Genomic DNA, 27,191 nt, shown 5'->3' with positions numbered 1-27,191 from the left:
CTGCGTGCTCTGATTGGTTAAAATAAGTTTCTTTGAAGTTTGAAGCGATTGTCCGAGTTTCGTTCGTGATTGTAAGAATTTACAGGTAACGATTACATTTTAATTATTAAACAGGAATAGTACCTTCCTTTTATAATATTTAGTGTTGATAGACATGAAGTAACATGTGCCCAATTTTTTGTAACAATAGTACACCAATATTTTAGGTAAAACAGTAGAGCTGGAAATCGTGCTTGCCTTGCGAATATTTCATTTGCCCAATAAATTGGTATGTATTTATCGATGAACCCTTAAATTCTCGTAATAATAATGAGAGATTCTCAATTCCATGATTTAAATTGTTTATTTGTCTTGGTTATATCAAAGCAATGAAAACTCGTACTAATGCATGTCGAAATGAATAAAACGGTCGTTCACAGTTTGAAAGTTTACATTTTAATTTTGCAGAACATTTTCTGGATTCGACCCGTAAAATGTGGGATAGAGCAATTTCTATTATACCGAACTACTGATTTTTCCGGTTAATTTAGAAAGGTAGGATGCGACGTAAGAAATCCAAAATGGAATATTGCAAGCCAAGCGTTGACCCTACTGTATACTAAATATTAAATCTTAACTCGCGAGGTGACTGAAATATTACGTATCTAACCAGACGCGGTACCTTATGTGTAACGTAATTACCTTAAGTAATGGATAGTTGTTGGGCTATTGCACCCATGTATTTGAGTGTTTTTCAAGCTCACTGTACAGACTTTTAGGTAACTGTTGCGAATGTTTAATGATTTTTGCAAGTTTCATAGGAAAGAGACGAATTATTGAGGAATACTGGAATTAGGGTTACCAGATCACTATAAGGGAAAAGTAGGACATGCTGCCCAAAATTTAGGACTTGAAGTCAAAATGCATTAGAAAACAAAAATCATTATAAGAACATGTTAGCAAATTATGTAAAATTAACTCATTTTCTATTTTAAAAAGGATTTTTTTAATAAAATTCCCATTAAAATTTCGGTAACCACCAAACGTCTCTAATTACCTTATTTTCGTATTTTTAACATTGATACTTACATATTCTGCATTCGTAAGGGTTCTTCTATTTCGCGTTTCGTTTTTTGCACGCAAATAATCTCAATTTTCGAAATATCGAGTATTTTTATTTTGTTCGCTTTCGCTTGCGTTGCACGCAATATGGCGGAGAAATCTTGACTAGCGTAGTCATGATCAGTGGTTATGCAGTGTTGCAACCTCCTTCATAGGAAAATACCTAATTTCGTGTTACTGATTTTGTATTTTATTCCATGTTCGAAAACTCCACGAACCATTCATAAATAGCCCCACGAACCATTCATAAATAGCCCCACGAACCATTCACGGATAGCCCCACGAACCATTCACGGATAGCCACACGAACCATTCATAAATAGCCCCACGAACCATTGACGGATAGCCCCACAAACCATTCATAAATAGTCCCACGAACCATTGACGGATAGCCCCACGAACCATTCACGGATAGCCCCACGAACCATTCATAAATAGCCTTAGAGATACTGGGCGAAACTAGGGGGGGGGGGGGGTTATAACCCCCATCAACCTCACATTGAGCACGCCACTGATCCTGTGCACGTCATGTTGTCGCAAGTTCGTAATCAGAAATGATGAAGAGTAACTCACGTTTATTTACGTTCTAGAACTGTTACACAGTTACAAAACCGCGCATTTGGAAACACTGACCGGTTGTTACGTCATGAAACGCTCGCAAATATTTGGTTCACGTAGTAGACGGACATAAAGGGAACAGCTTTCGTGCATCGGAGTGACATTAATGTCGAAATACATGATTTATCGGCAAAAAAATTTCAACGAGGTGAAAGCAAACTTCCAAGACCTTCCTAAAGTATAAATAAACCCATTTCGGTAGGTACTTTCTCCTGTAAAATTGAAGAAATACGTTTTGGGGATACGAAAATTTTACCTACACAAGAAACTACTTACTGTAATAAGTTCTGTAGCATTGTCTAACAGTGGAAGCTGTTTTCTGTCATGTGGGAATGTATCATAGTGGAAATTCATTATTTTTGTTGAAAATTAATCCTCAGATGCACAATACCTCCGTAGATTATCGCACGTTGTGCTTGTGTTTTGTCGATTGCAGGGTTTCCAACCATGCCATTGTTTTCCGAAAAGATGACGTGTCGTGGATGCATGGTGAAATTCATACCAGGTGTGGAAGATCCCCTTGATTTTGTAATTGGGTACTTGAAAAAGAGGTAGCCCCAAAAAACATTCACGCATAGCCCCACAAACCATTTCTGGCAAGGTTAGGTTAAGCAAGCATAGTTAAAATTTTGTTCGAAAATAATGCGAAGAAGCTTAATAAAAAATTAGTATTTTTTGGGTTACGAAGGTTGGAAACACTGCATTGACAAAAAACAAGCACTATGCGCAATGATCTGCTAAGGTGTACGTGCCATACTGTTTCTTATGGAAACGAAACAATAAAGAAGTACTCGTAATGTGAAAAATTGACATTACTTTCATCAAAAAAACGTGAATACACCTTCAAGAATGTTCCGCAAAGCAGATAGGTAAGTATGAATGTTAAAAGTGACGAAATGAAGAAGTTACATGTGTTTGTGGAATAGTAAATTTTTACTGTCAAAATATGCTTAAACTCTAAACAGTAAAATTGTTTGAAATTATACGAAACCAGTAGCAAACCTTTTACAGTCTCATCAGCAAATATTCAACAGTTAACATAACTTGAAAATATATGAGTCAACCTCCATCGCAGAGTGGTTAGCACAGCATGCTACGACAACAGATGTCCCATTTTCAAATCCTGGCCTGGACGCTGGTGTTCCTTGTGGGTATTCATTTATCCATTTAATCACTCATCCTCATCTACATGATTAGCAAAGAAATAAATCGATAAATTGAAATAATGTGGAACGTGATGTCCTTAAGATAACTTGAAATGGTTCCAGAAGTGTCAGCAACTAGTTACCTCCTGCTTTACAATCAAAATATTGGATAAGAGCTAGAAACACCATGTTGGATCCAAGATTGCTTCCGTTGGTATTAACCCCAAAGCAAGAAATTCCACTAATGCATTGAAGAGTGACATCAACATAATGTGGCCCAAAACTTTGTTGATGAATAGTTTGTATTTGTTCTGTAGAGGAGCCCAAGTTAAGAGTTCAGTATGGGCCGTTATGGGCTTTTACTTTTGAGATCCCCATCCCCATTCTGCCAGAAACAAAAGTCGTTAACATGTGAAGAGAAAATAATAAATATGCAAAAAGGAGGGGAATGTAAGGTTTTGATGGTCTATACCTTCTATTTCAATTCAGAACATTCAAAAAATGCGCTTTCCTTTCTTATGTTAAACGCGATTTGGGGAGTCAAAAATAACAGCCGTCCGCCTGTTGCCACTCGCTGCAAACACGTGTTGGGAAGAGGGAAGGGGTGGGGAATGGCCAGGCAAAAGTTTGTGAATAGGCTTCCGTCTGGGGGCCAGGTCAAGAATTTTATTATTTGTGTGTGGGCTTTCTCGTTTTGGGGAATTTTTCTCTGAAAACAGGCATATTGTATGCATTGGAAGATCTAGCAGGAATACCCCCGGTTCACTTGCTCTTCCCAAAGGATGACTGGCTATTATAAAAAGTTAGATAGCATTATATTAAAAGAACATAAAATGATCGAGCAGTTCTTTTCCAGATAGTAAAGTTTGACGCAAATGCATAAATAGGGAATAGATTTATGAGATACCTAAGTAAATTTAATCCGGAACTTGTTGTTTGCAAGGCAATAACGTTAACTGATGGACACAAAGCGAGAGCATTTTAGATTGAATATTTCCAATGTCTGTCCTTTCTTTCTGTTATCATTGTTTACACAAATACAACAGAACTTCATCTATTTCACACCTCTAGTAATTGATTAATTGAGTTTTAAATTCACTTTTCTGCACAGATATGTTAATTGGGACTGGACGGACTTACGGTTTTATGTGAGATACGAACCTTTAAATGCCTCCACAGGGTATGGAACCCTAATCCCTTAATTAAAATGCGACGGCCGGGGTGCTTTGGTGTATGCCGGTATTATAATGAAAACTATTCTGTTTCAAATGAGACAGTGCACCGAAAAATGTGAAAGAGGCCTCCCCGATGGCGCAGTGGTAACGTTGTCGCCTCGTAATCAAGGGGTCCCAGGTTTGATAACCGTTGGAGACACATAATGGTTCGGATCCCACTTTAAACTGTAGGTCCAGTCCCGATTTGCCTTTATGTGTATAAAGGAAAGAAAAACACTGTGATAAAATAGAGAGCAAGACGTATGAAAAGTATATTCGGAAACAGTTATTTTCAATGACTCCACGGACAGTCATTATTGTGGACCAACAGCTGCAAGAATGAACAGCTTCCCACCAAGTCATGCATTCTTGTATGTTCCTGGTCAAAGCAAACTATTGTAGGTGCCAGCACCCATGTTGTGACCCCATGCTTTTGATGGGCAATTGTTCTCCCATATTTAAATATAAGGGGGATTTGATGCTGAACGTGCTGCTATTACATTAAATTGCAAGTTTAATTTCATCTTAACATCGGAAATTATGTCGGAACATTAGTGTTGTGAAACTAAGAATTTTAATAAGGCGATCGTCAATAACAGAAAAGATATCGGAACTAAAAATAGCCTTAAAATTTGCACAGCACTTGTTTATGTCACTTTGAATTTTCACAATTTAAGTGCTTTATTCTTGTGAATCTGGTAAAGAATAATACATAATATTTCCACGCGACTGCACTTTTTTTATAGCTAGTTGTTATTAATACCCGACTTATTTTTTTTCGTGATATCATACTTCTCCTCATGGCTAGTAAATATGGTTCTCTATTTTATACATACACATTTATTGAGAAGAATAGTTATTACAAAAAATATGTTACATTCTGTTTCATATCTCGCAACCTCTAGGACTTTCTTATTTTCAGGAATTATAATCTTAAAAGGACGAAAATACGAGGGGGAAATGTCTGCTTCATTCAAAGAAAACATACGTTAATATTAAGTTATTGGATAGGGCATAGTGTTTAATAATAAATATTATGCGCTTATCCACTTAATACATTTTCTCTGTAATTTGGGTAGTTTCCCCGATTCCTACTCCCGCTGTTGAATTGCACATGCTCACAAGTCGCAACAAGAGGAAACATAAAACCGTGGTGTAAAAATCTATTTTTTTAAATTATAGACCCATGGCAGCTAGGGACGACCAAAATAATGTCAAGTTTAGTGCTCTTTGTGCATAAATATACTATATTTAGCCCGTCTGAGCTACCCTGTCGTTGCGCTTTAATATATTAATTCTTAGGTTCAGGACAACGTAATTTTCGGAAACTTATGACTTGCTACATAATCCTAAAGCTTTGCTAAACAATTTTTGTTATCGATTTACACGAGAAATTCTTACCTTCGTTGAAAATAATGTTTGAATAGCCATCCTATCGCGCTCTAATGTAAAGCTTAGGGCAACCAGATGACGAACGAAATTATTTAGGGACAAACAGGGCTGGCGCCTCTAGAGGAAAAGTTTGGCAGTGAACAGCCCCTTTGACCACTTACTTTTGTTGTTGCGTGTACCACAGCAGACGCTCGATGCATGCTGGAGCTTTCTTCTACTGCGCACCATGCGGCAACGCTGTTGCCATAAGCCCCATACTGAATTCTTAAGTTGGGCTCACCAATAGCACAACAAGCTTTTTTTTGCAGTGTCTACCTAGTCTAGTCATAAATATTGTTACACACTATTTTGTGATTAAGTTGAATATGGTTTCAATTTTTTATATTTTATTTTAATATGTTACATATATTGCACACAAATAGCACCAATTAGTTTTCAAAATGTCCACTTTTTGCCCTCACACAGGCTCGAAGTGTCTAGCCAGTTATATATTGCAGCACGGATGGCCTCGATGGGAAAGTCCGACCCTGTTGCCTCAATGAACACTTTAAAGTTTCAATTATAGGGTGCCTCATCTTGCAGACAGTCCCCTCTAGCACTTACCACAGTTTGTAGTCTGGGGGATTTTGATCAAGGCAAGCAGATGGCAAATCAGGTATGCTGGCCTCCAGCCACTGTTGCGTCATCTTCGCTTTATGAGTTGGGCAGAATCTTTCTGGGAGCTCCAGGGTTCACTGTGAAACGTTGTTTTGTTCATCTGCATCACGAGAGGGCCCAGGACACTTTCCACATACACTTTCACAAAAATGAAACTTGCTGGAACCCTCATAGCTCACCTGCCACCAAACTATGACTGAGGAGGGCTGGTGACATCTCTGAACTTTGGGAACTCTCTCACGAACTTCTCGAGAGCTTGAAGCATACACCATTTCATTTTGGCAGTTAAAACTTTCTTCAGTGGTGAACATTTAATTCAGGAAATGCATGTTACTTCTCTCTTCATAAACTTTTGTCTTCTTGTTTAATATCAAAGAAACTAAAAGTTAAAATATACAAAACCGTAATTTTGCCTGTAGTATTATATGGGTGTGAAACTTGGTCCCTTACATTGAAAGAGGAACGTAAATTGATAGTATTTGAAAATAAGATCCTTAGGAAAATATTTGGACCTAAAAGGGATGAGGAGACAGGTGAGTAGAGGAGGTTACATAATTTGAATTCATGTCCAGATATTATTAGAATAATTAAATCAAGAAGACTTAGCTGGGCAGGCCATGTGGCACGAATCTGAGAGGAAAGAGGAGTTTACAAGATTCTTTTTGTGAAACCTGATGGTAAGAGGCCTGTAGGAAGGCCAAGACGATGGACCTAAAGGAAATCTGTATGGATGGAAAAGAGTATATAGATCTTCCTCAAGAGATACACAAACCTATTGGTGATCTTTAGGGGCTGGAAAATCTCAGTGAGTGACTTTCCAAGCATATGCAAAGCAATTACAGCTACTCAGTTTTCATATTCGCCCTGCTCCATGGTAAGCACAAGAAGATATACACTTACTCTTTTACAATTGAACACACAATGGTCAGGAGTGAGCTTCAGCACAAGTATGGTTCACAAGCCTGACTACTGGATGTACAGTCCAAGCTAAAAGTGCTTGTAACAGTATTTATGGCCAGACTAGGGTTTTTCTTTCGTTCTTTCTTTCAAATTCCTCCTGGATGCCAGACAAGACTAAAATGGCTTGGTAAAAGAGAATATTTCGGTCCGAATGTGAAGGAATAGACATGTCTACATTATCCGTGGCGTTTTCGATACCTTATTGTTTCTTGTTCTCTTTGTGTAATCATGGTCACTAGTGATGTCAACTTCATACCCCCCACTTCTACATCACAAAGAACTTAATCCAACCATTCAGTAACCACACCTCCTTTTCAGGATTATTCACGTTAACATATACTTGAGAACTCATAGTGTCTTTTGTTGATTGATGCTTTATTTTACCTCGCCTTTTGTGCTACTTTTGGCTAATTTGTGAAGATGGGAATGAGTGATGATATGATGTAATTGATGAATGGACACACTCAAACATCCATGCCCAGGCTGGGATTCGAACCCGGGACCCTGGCATGGTAGCACGATGTACTAACCACTCCTCCACGGGGGTCAGCTAGTGTACTTTGTTGAAGACTTGCATATCGCAAGAGGTGTGGTCCACCAATCCACATAGACCTTACAATGACTGATCATGCAATTGTGTAAGCAGGGTTGTTATGCAGCTGGAAATGTCAGGGAATTTTGCAGATCATCTGGAAATTATATGTATTTTGGAGTCTGCAAGATAAAAAGTTACAAAATGAACAAATGGTTCATTTCCACTTCCGGATTTGGTTCTTGTAATTCCAATCTCCTAAAAGTTCAGAAACTTGTTTCTCTCGTCCTTATGATTCTCAGTCTGGTACAAAATTATGATTCCTTTGAATTTTGGTTGTGAGTAGACTTCTAGGTAATATATTTAATTTTCACTTTTTATACTAGGTTTTAGATAGAATATCAAAGTATACTTTGTAGTCCAGCTATATTGATTGACAAATAAAACAGGTTGACAATATGATCAAAATCAGAAAGGTTGGCGAAGAAGATGTTATCGTTTATTATTTTACAGATCTTGGTCTAGTTGTCATTTACATTTTGGTGTAGCAAGAAAATAAATTTTGTTAGCAAGCTTGTAGAATTTTGTGTAATGAACATTATTCTGTTATCTGTTTATTCTGCATATTAGTAGTAAGTACATGAATAGTGCAGAAAGTGAGTATTGTGTCATAGAAAATGCTGCTATTTTGGTTTACTTTTATAAGCAAACAGCATCTGGAGAAAATTTTGTTGCATACAGGAATTTCATAGCAAATCTGCTGGAAAGTGAAAAATTTTGTATGGTTCATGAAAATTATGCTGTTCTGTTGTTTTTAGATTGCTGAGATGTGTTATGGTGAAATAGTTTACCTTAGCCTGAAGGCTAGACACAAGTGATTACGGCACCCAACACATTTGATGGCGATTGTATTTTACGTTATTCTTCGAATTTTAAAGTAGTGAAGGTGAATATTGATAATTATTAACGGACATGTATAATTATTTGAAAAACACAGGGTTCAAAAGCAAAACTCACAATAATGAACATGTCTGGAACAAAGCATTTTTTGATTGGGAAACCTGGAAATTTCCAAAATTTAAAAGATCGTGCAACCCTGGTAAGACTTATAACTTGCAGAAGGCAAAAGGAGAGGTGTAATCCTCTGTTAGATTAAACAGATGGAATAAATTGTGTAAGTTCCTGAGAGGCTTGAGAAATGGCTCTGGATGTTAGCTCTGGTAGTTACAGATAGTTGGCAAAGATGGAAGGACATGCTGGTGCATAAGGGTCCTCTTTTTCGGCTTTGCTGATTAGTAGCCTAAAATGTATTTTATTAGTTGCTGAGTTGTTAGTGTCAAGGTGAGAATGATTCTAGTGTGTTGGAGGATTGTTGCTGTTATGGTTTCTCAAAATATTCTCTGGGCTGTCTACTATCTATGCAATCAACATAAAGAGGAGTCGTTGCTTTCTCAACATTTCTGCCAGTACCTACTTGAAATGTGTAACCAACCATTCATGAGCTACCAGTGGCTAGTGATCGAATTGTTTGGTGATCCTTGATATAGGGCCTCAACCAGCGGCGGTACCAGGATTAATCATCTAGGGGTGCTGAGGGGGTGCGATGCTGAAAATAAGGAAAACATGAAACACGGGTGCCAAAACTGGGAGGGACAGCAGTCAAGGATAGTTTACTTTTCATTGGTTTAGCATAGTGCGGGGGCAAAAATAACAAAAAGCGAGATGTAACTGCACCCCTAATCGCCGCCACTGATTGACATATATTACTGACTGCAATTAATTATATGTTTGAAATATATAACTTTAGATTGACATTCATTTCCCAGGGAGGCTGTGCCCCCCCTGACCTTCCCCTGGGCATCCATGATGATATATATTAAGTCCTATATTCCAAGAAACTGGTCATGCAGTGTAAACATTGAGATACACGTTGCAGTGTTATAGAACTAGCTATGTAGTGAAATACAAAATAAAATCATCCTTTAAAAACACAATTTTTGAACCTTTTCAATGGAACCAATGTAGTACATAGTACATTATACCTTCCGTCTGCCACTTCAGGACAAAACGCAAAGTCCACAGCAACTTCATCTTTGTTAAAATGCCATCTGTCGCACTATCCCAAACAACGAACTGTAAAATTTCTTCGTGAACATTGGGTCTCTTCCTAACAGTTTTTGAAAAAAGTCTGAAATGGTACGTTTACTAGACATGCTACGTGGAACAAATACATAGAAAGTATTAACAAGAAAACTACCATTCACGTTACAACTCGCATTAAATAATTTCTCGAGTACGACCTGGTGAAACCTTGCTCCAGTGCGAGGAAGAACAAAGCATGTGGAAAATAAACCGTTTATCAACAATGAAAAAATGAATAGAAAAAAAATAACATAACTCACACTAAGTCACAGGCAATTATCGAAAACCACAAACAGACCACTTGAATAAACAAAAGAAAAAATCTTAACAACAACGCTGACGAAAGAAATAAAGGCTGCGTATATTTATAGGGGCTGCCGCCAGTACAGGAAAGTACGCATATCGACATCTCTTTTAGTTCTTGCCTGTAGCATACAATAATAACGGTCTTACTTCAGTACCTAACATTCGGCGCTCAATAAATATGACGACATGACATTAATATGACACTCAAAGGGTTAGTGTTTTCAGTTGAATGTCGCACCCCCTGGTGCCGCTCCTGGCCTCAACCCTCTATGTGCTTCATGGCACAATGTAATGTACAGTGGGATCCATCAGTATTACCGTGCAAATTGTCCATTACTATTTTCCTTAATATTTCTCTTACATCCTGTGTGTTTTTAATCAATGGATTTTTGTGTGCTGGTTCAGAAGTTGTCAACAGCTTGTTTTGAGTTTTATTTTAATTCTTGAAGCTCTTATTGGGTCAAATAAAGTGCAGGAACATGGTGATGGACAATTTATATGGTAATACTCATGGATCCCACTGTATGGGAAATAACTTCATCTCTAAAAATTCTTGCTTCGTGAACATCTTTGCAAATGTGTAACCTCGAAAAACTGCAAGCATAAACTTCGTGATTCATATGCTAGTATTAAACCCTGATTGGATTGGCAAAACAATGTAAAATAATAAGAATAAATGGTCAAAATATATATTTCTTGGCTGCTATGTTCTGTATATTAGCTAGTTGCAGAATTTGGCATTTGGAACTTGTAAGCCAAAAACCTTGACTGCAAATGAAAGAGTTGGCGACGAATGTCAAGAAACCAATATTTCCAGCCCCCCCCCCCCCCCATCCACCCAATGCACTGCTTTCAAACTTTCAAAAAAAGTGTAGGTTTCGGAAGTTGTCATTCTAAAATTTGTCAGCTGTATTTTTTTTTGCAGGTGGGAAAGGGAGGGGGTTGGGTAAAAACATTGTATTCATGCAAATAAGAAGGATGTGCTAAGGCAATCATACCAAACTTATCCAACCTACCCATGTAAGATTGAAAGTGTTACATGGCCGAAACTGTGCTTGAGCACATTAATTGACTTTTGCTCTTACCACCAAAGTTGCTGGGTTCAAGTCCTAAACCTGGGCATAGGTGTTCTTTGTCAGTGGAGTTTAAAAAAGTGTTTTTATGAATGCATTTTTTTTCTGATAGAAAGGTGTTGCACAATTGAAGGTTTTTTTCCCCACTTGCAGCTAACCTATTTCATTTGCATTTAGATTTTTAGTGTAGAGTGCTGTAATGCCATATTTTGCAACTACGTAAATAATTTTTATTGGAGTAGAATGTGAGAAACAGATATTGGCCAGTCTTTCTTATTATTCATTTGATTGATTGATTTGGTGTTTTAAGTGTCTCTCTCTCTCTCTCTCTCTGTCTCTGTCTCTCTCTCTCTCTCTCTCTCTCTAGAGAGAGAGAGAGAGAGAGAGAGCACTTTATGCACAGTAAGGCTAATCGGGACTGGACCTACAGTTTAAAGTGGGACTGGGATCCGAACCACTATGTGCCTCCACTGGGTATCGAACCCGGGGCCCCTTGATTTCAAGGCAAAGATGCTATCACTGCTCCATCAGGGAGACCTTGTTATTCATTTGAATTTGCCATACACTTGTATATATGTGAACCTATACAATGGCATAATGCAGTGTCGACTCATGGATTTTTTTTTTGTGCGGGAAGTTATGGTAAACAAACCGAGGAAAGTTTTCGAAAATGCATTCAATTACAGTCACACGTATCACTTGTATCTTGTACAGTGGGATCTATGAGTATTACCATGCAAATTGTCCATGACCATTTTCATGAATTTTTCTCTTACATCCTATCTGTTTTTAAGCGATGGATTTTTATTTATGCTGGTGCAGAAATTGTCAACAGCTTGTTTTGGGTTTACTTTTAATTCTTGAAGGTCTTATTGGATCAAATAAAGTGCACGAACATAGTGATGGACAGTTTGGATGGTAGTACTCATGGATCCCACTGTACTAGTCATTGCATTTATAATGTTAGCTGCAGGCCTCTTGTGTGTGGATTGAGGACAGCTTTGCCAATAGCAACCTCCTGATAAGAAAAAGTATTGTTTCAAATCTTAAATTACACTAAATGAGATAAAATTATGCTAAGGTCTATTGTTATCATTATATAATTATTATTAACTAGCAGATTACCTGGCTTTGCCCGGGTATTTATTTATCCCAATCTTGTATTAGACAGAAAAATAATGAATTGTATCTATAGTGTAAAATGTAACTAATTTTAAATATGATCGTGAATGTCGCCAATTAGCTTAGCGACTCTGGAAAACTATGGATTCGACACTACTCTAGGTCATTTGTGGCATTTTATTTTTCACCCGCTCTCACCCCCCATGCCGATATGTGATGAACTGAAGTTGAACCGCATTGGGAGTGTCACGAAAATTATGGATTCCACGCTAATATTGGTTGTTTTCGCAACACAGCCTGAATGTTAGACAACCCGAGAAACACTATCGTTGTGTGGGATTGCATAGGGTCACGGATGTCTGTTTGTGCGGAATCTGATATCTGTCGGTTTGGATTATTTTTACATGTCACCCCTTCCAACCCCACCCCAAAAGTATTCTTTCCAGATTGCAAGTGATACGTGTACCAAGTTTGGTTGAATTGCTCCAGACCTTTGAGAGTTATGTCGGAACAAACAAATATACACACCCACCCACACACACATCAAATTTTTATATAGATTTATCATGATTTTCTTATGACTGGGGTAGTTTTAAGTTCAATTCATGCAGCTATTTTGGAGTGTTGAACTGTGTTATTAATTAGTTATTATAGTTAAGCAACATTAGGAATTTCGACCATTCAATAAAATGGGTTCAGTATAGTGCTTGAAAAAAGTTGAAACAAATTCGAGGACTGGTAGCGGCGTCCGTTTATTTTATTTGTGATCCCCAACTTTCTACCAATTTCCTTTCATAAAATGTTTGTCACTGGTGAAATCGGGGAGGATAATGAAAAGATGAAAACAAGAGGTTGGGCCTGTAAAAGCCTTTGGTCTGCATAATTCATTTTGTTTGAGAAAGTCCGTTGGAGAACAACAAATAAGATCTGGAGATTTTTTAATAATAAATACGTATTTCCTCAAAATATCTTCATTAGAATTCAATTTTGCTTTTTCCCAGGGACACCCGGTTTTGAGATGCTGCTGCATTTTACCATTATCATTAGGTCAAGGACAGTGTGCTAGGGGCCAACGAAGTTCAAATTTTGCTAGGTTTAGAACTATTATGCTAGGGTTGGCATCAATGATTGAGGAAACCACTGGAGCTTCTTCGCGGAATGCATAACTGGGCATGCCCGCTCCCTCTCTTGCACTGCAACTCGCCCATCTGGCTGTAGTATCACGAGAAAGCTTCCTCAGTCGCTTAACGGCAGGCAAAAATGGTCGTTTTGGGCAGCAGATCTGGAGTGAGCATGTGATAGCTTACTCTTCACAGTTGAGTAGCGAACCTACCTTGCACTCATAAGTTTATAACGGTCATTAAACTTTTAAAAAATTGAGAGAGAGCTGGAAATAAGTGTAAATGAACTGTAGGAAGTTCCTCACTTCCTACATGGAGGAATCGCCCCTGCCATAATGGTAATGTCATTATTCTGTAATCAAAGGGTACTACGTTCAATCCCCGGTAGAGATCTACCGGCCACTCTGTGAAAAAACCCTGGGACAACTCTTTGGGACAGAAATTGTTCTGCAATATGACACTAAGTATTCATGATTCCTCTGTAGCATATACAGTGCGTCCATTTCGATCTGCAGCCGAGAGATCGGGAGAAACGTGGCGGGCGGCGCTGACGGAGATGCCGACATATGAGGCCTGTAATGCCCGCTTATTTTTGTGGACATCTTGCAAAACGAGCACTAACCTGTGTTATAACACGCAAAAGTTCTTCTGTAATTCTTCCAAGTTCCACCCTTATATACACAAATAAATACGCTTTAGAAATTATATTAAGAGCCACAGATAATACTCTGTAAAACATTTTAATCATAGTTTTGACCAGTAACGTCCTGCTTAAGTTTATATCCTTGAAAGAGTTTTGTGTCGATGGGGATTGTTTGGAGGTTTCGAATGTGCAACACTGTATCAAGATTACGCTGCAGACGAACCGTTAAAAGCTAATGGTGTTCGTGAGCTTCCTTGCAATCCGAAATCTCCTAGCTCAAGTTTTTTGTTCCTTCGCGACTACAGAGCTGTGAATATAGTGGCAGGCAGATGTAAACCAAGACCGTGTTAATTTCATACTGTGCGTAAGAGTGTTATTTTTGGTTACTTGCCGTTACTTGTTTGTGTTATTGCAGTGTGTATGTGTGTTGTGTCAGTCAGACGATTGGAATTCGTCTGACTGACGAATTGGAGGTTCACGTTAGAACAAAGAATTTTTATGTATGACACTTACGTGAAAACAGACTCGTGTCGAGACGTGTGTAGGCAATTTGTACAGAAATTCCCAGGCGTGCAGGTGGACATCACTTTGAACAACTCTTATAACACAGGTTAGTGCTAGTTTTGCAATATTTATATAAATGTCTGCATATGTCCATAAAAATATGCGGGCATTACAGGCCGCAAATGTCGGCACCTCCGTCAGCGCCGCCCGCCACGTTTCTCCCGATCTCTCGGCTGCAGATCGAAATGGACGCACGGTACCTGTGTATATGTAGCAAAATACTAGGGTGAATCAATTATAAAAGGGAATTTATTTTTCATAATTTATTGAAACAAAACAAAATACAAATACAAAACAAAGTAATTTTGTATTTTCCTTTCTTTACATACTTTTCTACATAGCTCCCTTGAACTGAAATGCACTTTTGCCAGCGGATAGGGAGTTTGGCAATCTCCTTGTCCCAGAAAGTTCTCGGTCGTGTGTGCATCCAGTTGCACACGAACTCTTCCACTTCTGCGTCATCCTGAAAACTCTTACCTCAGAGTGCTTCTTTCAGGGGTCCAAACAAGTGATAATCACAAGGGGATGAGTCTGGACTGTATGGAGGATGTTCAAGTGGTGTCCAATGAATTTCGTCCAGTTTGTCACGTGTTGTACCAGCTGTGTGAGGTCTGGCATTGTCATGAAGCAGCAGAACACTTCTGATGGGTGTACCACGTCATTTGGTCCGATAAGCAGCCTTAAAACTTTCCAGCAGTTGACAATAGTAAGCAGCATTTACTGTTCTTCTTTCATGAAGATAATCAATAAAAATGACACCTCTGAAATCCCAAAAAACTGTGGCAAGAATCTTCCCAACTGATGCGTGGCTTTTGGCCTTGACTGGCCCAGCCTCTTCTTTTTTCCGCCACTCCTTGCTGGCCTGTTTTACTCTGGTGTGTAGTGGTGGACCCAAGTTTCATCACAGCTGACAAGACGGTGCAAAAATTCATCCCCTTCTCTCTCATAACGAACCAGGACCCTTTGAGAGATTTCCAGACGAACCTTTTTCTGCTCCTCAGTGAGGAGGCGTGGGACCCACCTCGAAGCAATTTTTCTGTAGCCCAAGTTCTCATGCATGATCGTGTGAGCACTACCTAACGCCCACTGCAGATGAAATTTCACTGACTGCCAAGCGACGATCACCTTCAATCAAGTCCTGAACAGCGTGAATGTTTTCTTGAGTGATGCTTTTCCTTGGCCGCCGTTGATGTCTTACATTTTTCACAGTTTCCCGTCCTCCCAAAAACATGTTGTGCCATTCATACACACGGGTCTTTGAAAGGGTGTACTCACCAAACTGTGCTCGAAGTCTGGTCAAAATTTCACTTGGTTTTACCCCTTCGTTTGTAAGAAATTTGATAATGATGCGTTGTGCAATGGACGGGTGTACCTCATGCTCACGCATCGGTCTACTGACTGATGTTAAAAGTTGACAAGGACTCCAGGGAATTAACAGACTCCAGCTACACCCACTATCACCTCAAGGCCACAGGACTCCACCACACTTTCCCTGCAAGTAAGAAATAAATTCCCGTTTATATTTGATTCACCCACGTTATATGATGTAGAACAAGTGCATGCATAATGACAATCCGTAGTTGAGCCATATTTAGTAGTGCAATTGTTACAAACTCTTTATCAATGCTTATTTTTATTCAGTGTAAATTTAGTAATTAATTTTCTTCTCTTTTTAACTTGCAGTGTGTGGTGTGCGTGTGTGTTTCAGAAACTTTCTACCACGGGATGGACGATTTTGTGAAAATTGAAAAGATAGGTGAAGGTGAGCAGATGTATCTGTTTCTTTTGTATTATTATTTTCTAAAAGTGTACTTAATCTCTTATTTGTGAAATCCAGTTTGTTGTTCAGTTGCAATGTTTATCAACTTTTTGTTGTGCTAGGTTTATTATATTATTCTAGCAATCAAAGATAAACCTCTATTTCTATAATTTTTGACATAGTGCCCTTTAAATGTAGTTGTTTCTCTTTTTGGAAATGAATTCCATGTATGAACCTTCAAGCATAAAGTAAAAAAGGAAATATTCTGTTTGTTGAATGTTACGTATGAAAACCTAACCCTTATACTTATGTAAGAAGAAAAGTGAACTTTGTTTTTACTCACATTTTATGCTGCCTGCCTTGGTACAATGTAATCCTTGTTTTCCTATCATGAAATTTAAATTTTCCAACTTTTTACATTATACTTTTCTGGTCCCAATAAAACAAAATGCTTAAAATTTTCTCAGACTATTCCAAGAATTGAAGAAATTCCTGTCGAGTTGCAAAACCTGGGGTGCAAAGACAGTTTATTTCCCTTTGTAGATTAGTTTTAGCATAGTGTGGGGGCAACTGTCCCCCTCGCCGCCACTGCCACTTACGTAAGCTTCTATAATGAAGTCAGCTTGGAGGGGGAGGCTTATTACCCATAGCTTATCTACAAATGAACCGATGTCAGTTTTAACAAATACAGTCAGAATGTCACAAGTCATGAGCTTTTGTTTACATTTACTTCGTTCTTATACAGGATGGAAAGTAGCTAACAATAGTGTAGTATTTTTAAATATTTTCAGGTCTGAAGGGGAGGTTCCAATGTATATAGCATCCCCTAAAGGATAATTGATTGATTTATTTGCTTTATTTTACTTCACTTTTCTGCTACTTTTGGCTAATTGCAAACATGATGATGAATAATGATACAATGAAATTGATGAAAAGACAATCACAAACACACATGAAGAGGACACAACAGAAGTCCTACAGAGGAGACTGAGAGTCCAGATGACAGAGCCTCGTTAGTCTCAAATTCAGTCAGTGTCCAGCATGTACTATTTGGAAGACAGGTTGGCATTTGGATGTCATCTGAAAGGGTTACCCCACTTCTGCTCCCCAGGAATGAACATTTGCAACCAGAAGGGGAAATGTCCCTTTTATCCTCTTGCAACAAGTACCACATAGATACACACACAGATTTACATAGAAAGCAAATAAACAGGTAATCAACAAACAATGTCACCCTGCTGCTGTCACTAGTGATGACAGGTTATTAGTTTTAAGTGCTTAGTTTTGTATGAAAATATCAAAATTCTCAGTTTTATCTGGTTTGGAAACTCGCGCCTGGAACTGTGACTCATTTCTTTTAAATGCTGCTGATTGATGGCATTTTTTTTCTGATATTTGCTTAGGTTACTCTTGACACAAAGAACAAAAAAATGAAGCAAACTTGAAAAGAAAGATTGCATGAAAATTGTATCCAATATATGTGCAAATTATGCACTAATGTCCTAGATATGCATTTATATGCACTAAAACTTTGCCAGAGTATTCTCAATGAAGTGAGATGAGTGAATCCGTTGAAAGTGCATGAAGTTTCCCCCAATAAAAAAATTGCAAATATGCAAAAATCCGCCCCTTCGCGATAACTCTATTTAATAGATAGAATCCATACTAAGAATTGTGGATTAAACTTTTCTTGTGTGATTAAAGGTACCTATGGTGTGGTGTACAAAGGAAAAAATAAGAAGACTGGCCAGATAGTAGCAATGAAGAAGATTCGACTTGAAAGTGAAGAAGAAGGCATTCCATCAACTGCTATTAGAGAGATCTCCTTGTTGAAAGAACTTCAGCATCCAAATATTGTTCGGTATGATTCTATGTTATTTATGCTAAAATGTTCAATAGTGTACATGCAAACATTACTATGGGTGTTTCACAGGGTTATAAACATAAAGAAAATATATGAGGCTGTAGTTTCAATATAGTCATTTAAAAGTAGCACAGTGGCACTTCTTTATTTTATGTTCGTTTTAAATATTATCACATAAAATATTTAATACTGCTGGTCCTAGTACAGAAAATTGTAACAATTGTTTTGCTGCATTTTCATGCTTTTTTTCTCTCACTGAAACCTATAATTGAGGTTTCACTGTATGTGACAGTTTAAGAGTGGAAGAACGCAAGTAATATTTTGATCCAAACTATCTCTGGTGCAGTGATAGAATGATCAGCTTCTGTGTCAGTGGCCAGAGGATGGACCAGAACAGGTTTGAGCATAACAGTAGAGTTATAAAAGTCAAGGACCACAGAAAAGACCCAGGTTTGATTACCTGAGTTGGTGATCTATGCTCAGAATTTGTCACTTTTGTCCCTGCATAAAGCAACCCTTGGACTCACCCAGCCTCAAATCAATGGGTACCTGGCAGCCGGAGCATGGTGCAGGTCACATCACCTAAAAATGACCAAGATCGAGAATGTGTGGAGCCCTTCCCCTCACATACCCTAAATGTGCCTTCGTGGCACGGTGCTATATGCACAGGGAACTTTACCTCTACAGAGATCTATCGTGAAGAGTATGTGGACATTTGAAAATAATTTCAACAGTCAAATACCCATTATGAAACTATAACTTTGACGAGCCAATTACATAAATTATATTTTATGTTAGATGCATTTTTCTTCTCTAATTAGCTGATTCTCATCCAGCTAATAATGAACACAAAATATGCATAAATATAATTGCTGTGAAAAGGGTGAATGAGGCAGTGATTTACATCAGAACATCATCATTATTATTTTAGAACAATAGTTACTAATATTTTCTTCAGTTAGATGAATACTTTAATTATCAAAATTTAATACTATGAACAACTTATTTTTTAAACTCCAAATATTGTTTGATATACAAAATATTTTTCTACCTTTTTCTTATTAGGTTAGAAGAAGTGTTAATGGAAGAATCAAGGTTGTACTTGATTTTTGAATTCCTGAGTATGGATTTGAAGAAGTATATGGATACTATTCCCAGTGGCCAATATATGGAAAAAAGCTTAGTGAAATCTTATTTGTACCAGGTAATTTTTGCATCTTTTCTCTGTCATTTACTTTACTACCTTTTTTTTTCCTTCATAATATTTTACTAGAAAAAATGTTTACCCTGAAATGACAGTGAAAACCCTTTCACTGCTGGAAAATTTTTCTTTTTACATTTTGATGCAGTTTATTGTATTTATTATGATTACTTATGAGAATGGTTATCAGTGTGCAAAAGAAGGAAGAGAACTAGTTAATGAATTGACAAAGTTTTATAATAAGGAAATATATGTATGTAAAATTTTGATTTCAGATTCTCCAAGCAATTTTGTTCTGTCACAAGCGCCGTGTTCTTCATAGAGACTTAAAACCACAGAATTTGTTAATAGACAGAAATGGACTAATTAAGGTAGCAGATTTTGGACTTGGACGTGCATTTGGTATTCCAGTGAGGATATACACCCATGAGGTAAGTTGACATGTGAAAAAATTTGGATTTTTTTGTCTGGAATCCCTTTCTACAAGGTACGGAAGGTTGGTGATTTTTTAAAGGACTCTCAGTAGTGAATAGACAGATGTGTTTTCTCCAATGAATGAGCATATATAATTTCTCAAATTTTCTTCTCCAGGGTGATGATGAAATAATGCATATCCGGATTTCTTGAATTTTTGGAGCAACAAGGATTATTTTTTTTTTAACAATTTCCAGTGTCTCTTTCATGCATGTTATAATCAATTATTTCCACTTTCACAAATGCTAAAAGATACATGTTTATGTAAAGCGATCTTTGGTTTCAGGTTGTTACCTTGTGGTACAGAGCACCAGAGGTTTTGCTTGGTGCCTCTCGTTATTCCTGTCCAATTGATATTTGGTCTGTTGGATGCATTTTTGCAGAAATGGCAACCAAGCGACCATTGTTCCAGGGTGACTCTGAGATTGATCAGCTGTTTCGGATTTTCAGGTAACTTTTGAACTTTGTAAGCTTCTAATCTCCCCTCTCTTAAAGAAAATATATCTTATTGTTCCTTAACTTATGAAATCGTTAATTGTTTCCCGTAATAATAGTGGTACATTAACTATTATGGATGGAAAAATTTAATACCACTGTGGAAACTCAAACACAATTGAGTGGCTAAAATTACTTACAGTGCAAAAAAGTGTAAAATCCTGGAAAATTTATAACATGGTACTTCATTGGAACCAGGAAGTTGTTCAGAAATATGTAAAGGTGGAATTCTACTGTATATGTAAAATATGATCATTGTATGGGTTTTTTGAGAATATTTCTAAATTGATCATAATAATAGGAAGGAAAGAAGGGAGGGCACTATCATGTGATTTGTATATATAGTTTAATAATTCATTTATGAAGTAAAACTGATGTGTTGTAGGGTGTCTCATTTTCTCAGATCCATGGTTCAATTTTTAATCCCAAAAATCATGTTTAAACTATGAAATTAAAACTATTTCAGTCACACTCAATTTATACATATATTTTTTGCATGTATTGTTCAGAAAGGTTAGTTTGTTACTTCATTTTTCATCCTCATTGTTGCCATTAACCCAAGGGCAGAAAGGGACTTAATATAACATTAATTGAAAAAAAAGATGTTACTTCTGAAGAACTACACAGGTAGTCAAGAGATATTTAAATCGAAGCTGCCAGATTGCTTGATTACAAAGAGACTATGTTATTGGAGAGGCTATTTCATGTTTTTGTAAGTCTCATAATGGAACATCTCTGAAGTTCCCAAGGTCAAATTCTGGCTTTAGAATGGGTGTTTTTTGTCTCTCTCTTTATCAACTTCAGTTATCCTCATGATGATTAGCTGAAAGTGGTAGAATACAAGTACAGTCAACTCTCGATTCTACGACCCCGGGTATAACGACCCTCTCGAAGTAACGACCCTTTTCCCGGGAACCGTGAAAAATTTAGAAAAGATTAGAAAAATTTGGAAAAAAAAGTTGAAAAATTGAAGGAAATCGGCCGAAAAATGCGTTGTTTTTTCCTCCACTCATTCCCTTTACGAGCGCTCTACCGCTCACAATTAGGTCTGAACTAAAAATAGTGGCCGCGGTGGCTCAGTCGGTAACGCGTCTGACTACCATGCTAAAGGTCCCGGGTTCGATCCCCGGCCGGTTCAAATCCGGGAACTTTCCTAACGGTGGAAGCGGCCCCGGCGCCCACCCAGCGTCGAATAACATGGGTACCTGGGGGAAACCCTGGGGGGTAAAGGCGGTCAGGGGCGTGATGCTGATCACATCACCCCCACTCATGACCGGATCAAGAAAGTGTGGGGCGTTACCCCCACAACCCCTATACGCCTTCATGGCGTTGTGCTAAGCACAGGGGAGCTCTTTACTTTACTTTACACTTTACTTTTTACTTTACTAAAAATAGACACCACCACACCATGCTTGAGTGATATCCAATAGCACTTGACCTCTGCCCTCCCCTCCCTCAAGCGCACCAATGTTACCCCACACCCGACAGCCGCTACCCAACGCGCCAGGCTTGTTTTGCCAGGCTTGCTCTTGGATCCGCGAGAAAAGAAGATCGAATGTGCTTGGATGTTATTTTAAATCGACTTGACTTGTTTCCTTGTCCTAAGAGCTGCTGAAAATTTGCGGAGGAGGGGGGGAGCAGCCTGAAATGACTGCTGGACTTGCAGACTTTGCCAATGTGTATGGCAGGTCAAGCTCTTTCATCGATAAATACACCACCTTGAGAGATAAGATCGCAGGAATGTTCGAAAATACAGATGCATGGTGCCTGGAAGTCTGGCCCGTCTGTCCAGCTCTGACCTAGAGTTCAGCAGGTTCCCGTGAGTGAGCAACTCTCGGCCTTGTAGACGACAACTTCCGGTAAGAGCTTTAATTCAAAAAGTGTTCTTTGTTCCCTGCAACACTTCATAAAAAAGCAAAACTTTTAGAGATAATCAAAACCACATTGGTGAACTAAAGATCGTCAAGCTGCTTAATGCATTGTCATCCAGGTTTCCACAAAAGTTTACTTCGATCTTACGTGCATCATAACTCCCGTTTCCCACTTCATACGTTTTCCTAATTGTGTCGATGTCGTAATATCTGCCAAACAAGTGTTCCGTTGGCTGACTGACTTCTCCCTCTTTTCCTGTCAGCAAATGTGGGGGGGGGGGGGGGGGGCATGCGATGCAGATTGTTTCAGCCCCGATTTTCTTGCTGATGCAGGCTGATTACAGGCGAGGGTGGAAAAGGACCCCCCTCTTCCTTTTCTTTGACGTCTAAAATGGGGCAACCAGTTCTGGATATATTCTTGAAACGAACAAAAACCATAGAACAAGTAATAAAAAAAAGTGACCCAACTCCCTTTCCCCAGCTCATTCTCCGCCACTGGTGTGCACGGCAATCATTTCTTTCTTCTTTATACTGCTGTTAAAAGTTCGACAGTTGTGTTATCTTTAAAATGCTGGGATTTTCCACCACACTTCCAGCCGGTCTCCTTGTTTTTACGATGCAGCTGGTGCCAGTGTTTTGTCTAGCGTCTGCAAAGCTCTTGCTTGCCGATAACAGCGATGACTCATCCAGGGTGAAGGAAAAAGTTATTGTTTTGAATCTCGCAAAGCTGTTTTGATTTGACGATAACGAAATTCGAGCTCCAGAAAGGAAAACAAGAGTTAAAATAACTTCATGTTCTGTGTCTTCTGATAAGCAAATCTAAATTTAATTTGCATCCGCTTTTTTTTTTTCAGAACCATTCATGTGGAGGTCGCTGAGACCGACCGATTAAAAAGACATTATTCAAGGGAAAAACGTTTGGAGGGGTGGGTGTTTGACATCGAGAATACTCCTAAATCCAACATTCAATTGTCGATTAACGTGAGAGTAAATAACGATCTACCATTTTGATATGTGATAATGCACAGTTTCATAAAGCTTGTTTTCAGTTCATTTTATGCAGATGGGCTAATCTGCACAGTTTAATGCAGTTTAAAGTGAAATTCAATTCCAAACCCGAATGATTATCGACTGCCACGCTGTTCAATGACGTGTCCTAGAATACGCATTGGGTGAAAACAGATCGCAAGTTGCACGTTTCCTTTTTCACGCTGGATTACAATGCAAGTCAAGGAAGGAGTTTCGATTGCTCCCTTGAATGGGAAAGGAGGGTGAATGAAGTTGGTTGAAGCAAAGAAAAGTGACTTTTTTTACGATGTATTTTACACAGCCGAACCAGAACAAAAATTACAGCCCTGCCTTTATTTTTTTTGTGTGGTACCTAGAGAGGTTGTGTTGTTTCTCCCGGGAGATCTAATCTTACCAGTTAATCTTGTAACAGACAATGCTCCAGTGAACCTGTATAAAATTCAACATTCATTCTGCCCGATTATCTCCCAACTTTTGCTGGCACCAGTCTGACTGGTGTCAAGATTCTTCGAGTTTCGCTTGCAATAAGCGAGAGATTGTTTTCCTTTCCATTGGTCTCAGTGCAAACGGGTTTCTCATGAACTAGAATTGTAAGAATTTCCTGGAAAAGCAACGACTGTGCACAATTGAAACAAAGTAACATTATTTTAAATTCTCGTTTGTGAAAACTTTTTCATGTTCTATTTTCCTTCTCACAACACGCATCCTGTGCATAACAGGTTGTATAACTACCAGGATAAATGGTGTTACCATCTCCTAGGCATCTTTCTGTCCGTTTCAGCTCCCTTTAAGCTGAAATTGGTGCAAATTCCAATAACGACCCCTTCGAAATAACGACCCTTTTCCCGGGAACTGTGAAAGGTCGATGAATCGAGAGTTGACTGTACATAGTAGAAAGAACCCAGACAAATATTACATTGAAAGTATGTTCATTTTAAAAGGGTAACCTGCTACTAAAGATGGATGACAAAGAATGTAATAAACATAGGACTTAGTAGTGTACAGTTTTTTAAACTTGTTGCTTTGTAAATAGTAGAAACTTTAATGGGATGTTTTTATAATAAGTTGAATGTTATGAAGTACACAGTGTATAGCACTTGGGAAAATGTCGCAGTAAAATTAGAAAATCAAGGTGAAACTTCAGGATTAAAAAGTGCATCAAGTTTGTGCATGTGTGTGTGTGTGTGTGTGTGGAGCTTCAACCCCTCATATGTACTTCTTTCTGCCTTCTAGAGTTCTTAGGACACCAACTGAGACACTATGGCCTGGTGTTTCACAGCTTCCAGATTATAAACCTACCTTCCCTAACTGGAGACAAAATAACTTGGTATCTCATGTCAAGAATATTGATGAAGATGGCGTGCAATTGTTGCAGGTAATGGAAAAATTTTACGAAAAAAGGAAACAAAAATGTAGCTTTAGTGTGACCAGATGTTAAAATGTAAAAACACTCGAAAGTAAAATCAGGGTTCAACTGTTACTGTTCCTTGTGAAAATTAGATCATCCTCCCGAGGATAGAACAGAAACAGTGTGTTTCTTGAAAAAATTTACATTGGAAGAAAAATGTTATTTTTTAGGCCTGGACCAATGCCTATTGTATATTGCAACAATTAGAATTTGTTTCAAATATTAATAAATGTTAATATAGAATTGAGTATACCATATATCAGTGTAAAAGAATTTTGCTTTATAATATTCATAAATTTACTAATCAGAATAGGAAAACTTATGTTGTTTACTCTTGAAATTTTACTTCACAATTTTTGGTGAAATTTTGCAGATTCTCTAAGATATCCATTTGCAGGGTGGCAATTAAATTTGAACTGATACTGATAACTAGTGATGGGCACCATCGACTAATTAGTGGTTAGTCGAAAGAAAATATCGACTAATTAGTCGTTAGTCGAAAGAAAATATTGACTAATATTAGTTGAATTAGTCGCTCGACTAATATTAGTCGAATTAGAGGGCTGTCTTCACTCAGGGAAACACCGGGGCAAATCGGGACTGTAGGGGGACTGGGGAACCTTTGTGATGCTGTTCCGGGCCAGGTGGTCGTTGACGTAGCAGGTGTGGCTTGGTGCATTGTCATGATGCGGCCTCCAATTGGCACAGATTTTTCTCATCTGCAAATCCTCGGTAATGATGGTGTGCACAGTCATTTTATCAATTCCTACGCTGTCTGCAATCATTCGAACACTTAACTGAGTCTGAGTTCAACACATCACGCACATGTTGCACATTGTCCTTGGTTCTGCTCGTGGACGGGCATCCTGCGCAGGGTTCGATTTCCACTCTCTCTCAACCATCTTTGAAGCACTTGTACCAAATCAAAACAGCAACTTTTGATAGGCTTTCGCTCCCGAACACTTGCTGGATCATGGCCAACGTCTCCATAGCCGATTTTCCGAGTCCCACACAGAATTTTATGGCGTAGCGCTGTTCGATGGCACGTTGCATTTTTAAGCTTCGACCGAGACTATAGACAGGTAAAAAGGTAAAGGTAAAGTGCCCCCTGTGCTTAGCACAACGCCATGAATGCGTATAGGGGGTGTGGGGGTAACGCCCCACACTTTCTTGATCCGGTCGTGAGTGTGGGTGATGTGATCAGCCTCATGCCCCTGACCGCCTTTACCCCCCAGGGTTTCCCCCAGGTACCCATGTTATTCATCGTTAGAAAAGTTCCCGGATTTGAACCGGCCAGGGATCGAACCCGGGACCTTTAGCATGGTAGTCAGATGCGTTACCGACTGAGTCACCGCAGCCACTATAGACAGGGGTCCACTTAAACCACGATACGAACCACATGAAGCTCATAGATGACTGACGCTAGGTGCGTTTTGAAGCTTACTTCCCCTTCATCGAACCCACCTGGAGCGAGCACGCTGCGAAGTACAGTCGCGTAAAAAAAATTGGTCTTAGACCCTGTATGTAGAGCCACTTATTTATGATGAATAAAAGATCAAGATTGTGGTACAAAAACTGTCCACATTTTGGGATCAAAAGTCGTATATAAAATGGCATTTCAGTGTTGAATAAAATCCCAGAATTGATTAGAAAGTTATGCTTATTGCACAAACCAAACATTTCCTGTCCAATAGCACATTTATGTAGTTATCACTGTAATGTTTATTTGTGTAAAGTAGTTATTTTTGTTTCTCAAATTTTTACAGCAGAAATTATCAATTTTGCATGATTTTTGCATAACTCTCAGGATAATTCAGACATCGGAAACTGTTGTCAGTAAATAAACACACTATTTCATGTTTTAAGAGTTTATTATGCCTTTTGCAGTTCATTTAGCATCATTTCTTGACTAAACTTGTGAAGAAAACATACCTCTTACCTTTCAAAACCACGAAATATGCTTGTCTCTAGTTAAGTCTCAACTGTGGAAGAAGTAGAAAAGCTCAATGCCGTCTATCTGTTCTCTTTACAAAGAAATATCACATTTAACTTTATTTTTTCTTTTGTAGGAAATGCTGACATACTACCCAGCTAAAAGAATCTCGGCTAAAGCTGCTCTCGAACATCCCTTTTTCGATGATGTAGACAAGTCAAAGTTGCCTGCAGAGAATTGAATTGAAGAATGCAATGTTTGGACTTTGTTGAGAAGTTAGAAAGTGGCATTGCATAAGTATATGTGTAAAAGTGAATATATTTATGCAATAGTATATGTGAATTTCTTTAAGTTAAAAAAATGAATTATCCTGGGAGAAAACCCTTTGTAGTTAAGCTAGTTGTCTGTTTAATTGAAGAAAATTACATTGTATAATATCTTTTTAAATGTTTGGTTTTATTTTTACTAAACAGATTCACAAACAGTCCACTTACAGACAACAAATGCTAATAATTACAAAACAGGGGTCTCAATGATATTTTTGCAATAAAAGAAAATCGTCATGAA

At 38.3% G+C, this 27,191-nt stretch overlaps 1 protein-coding gene across 1 annotated transcript; it reads left to right on the top strand.

The window, feature by feature from the left end:
• On the top strand, window positions 1-27,191 carry Cdk1 (Cyclin-dependent kinase 1). Its single transcript, XM_083131025.1, has 8 exons — window positions 1-85; window positions 16,274-16,352; window positions 18,054-18,210; window positions 19,279-19,417; window positions 19,690-19,845; window positions 20,175-20,338; window positions 24,517-24,658; window positions 26,761-27,191. Exons 2-8 carry the CDS (start codon window positions 16,316-16,318, stop codon window positions 26,863-26,865), a joined length of 900 nt encoding a protein of 299 aa, XP_082987151.1. The 5' UTR covers window positions 1-85; window positions 16,274-16,315; the 3' UTR covers window positions 26,866-27,191.

The sequence above is a fragment of the Lepisma saccharinum genome, chromosome 11 (genome assembly GCF_977018435.1).
Source record: "Lepisma saccharinum chromosome 11, izLepSacc3.1, whole genome shotgun sequence".
NCBI lineage: Eukaryota > Metazoa > Arthropoda > Insecta > Zygentoma > Lepismatidae > Lepisma > Lepisma saccharinum.
The sequence above is the reverse complement of the archived record's forward strand: the minus strand, read 5'-3'. Positions and strand labels throughout refer to the sequence as shown.

Coding starts and splice junctions, on each gene's coding strand:
- Cdk1 (XM_083131025.1), top strand. CDS start 16,316: ATGGACGATTTTGTGAAAATTGAAAAGATAGGTGAAG. Junction 16,353..18,053: donor AATTGAAAAGATAGGTGAAG/GTGAGCAGATGT, acceptor GTGTGATTAAAG/GTACCTATGGTGTGGTGTAC. Junction 24,659..26,760: donor ATGGCGTGCAATTGTTGCAG/GTAATGGAAAAA, acceptor TTTCTTTTGTAG/GAAATGCTGACATACTACCC.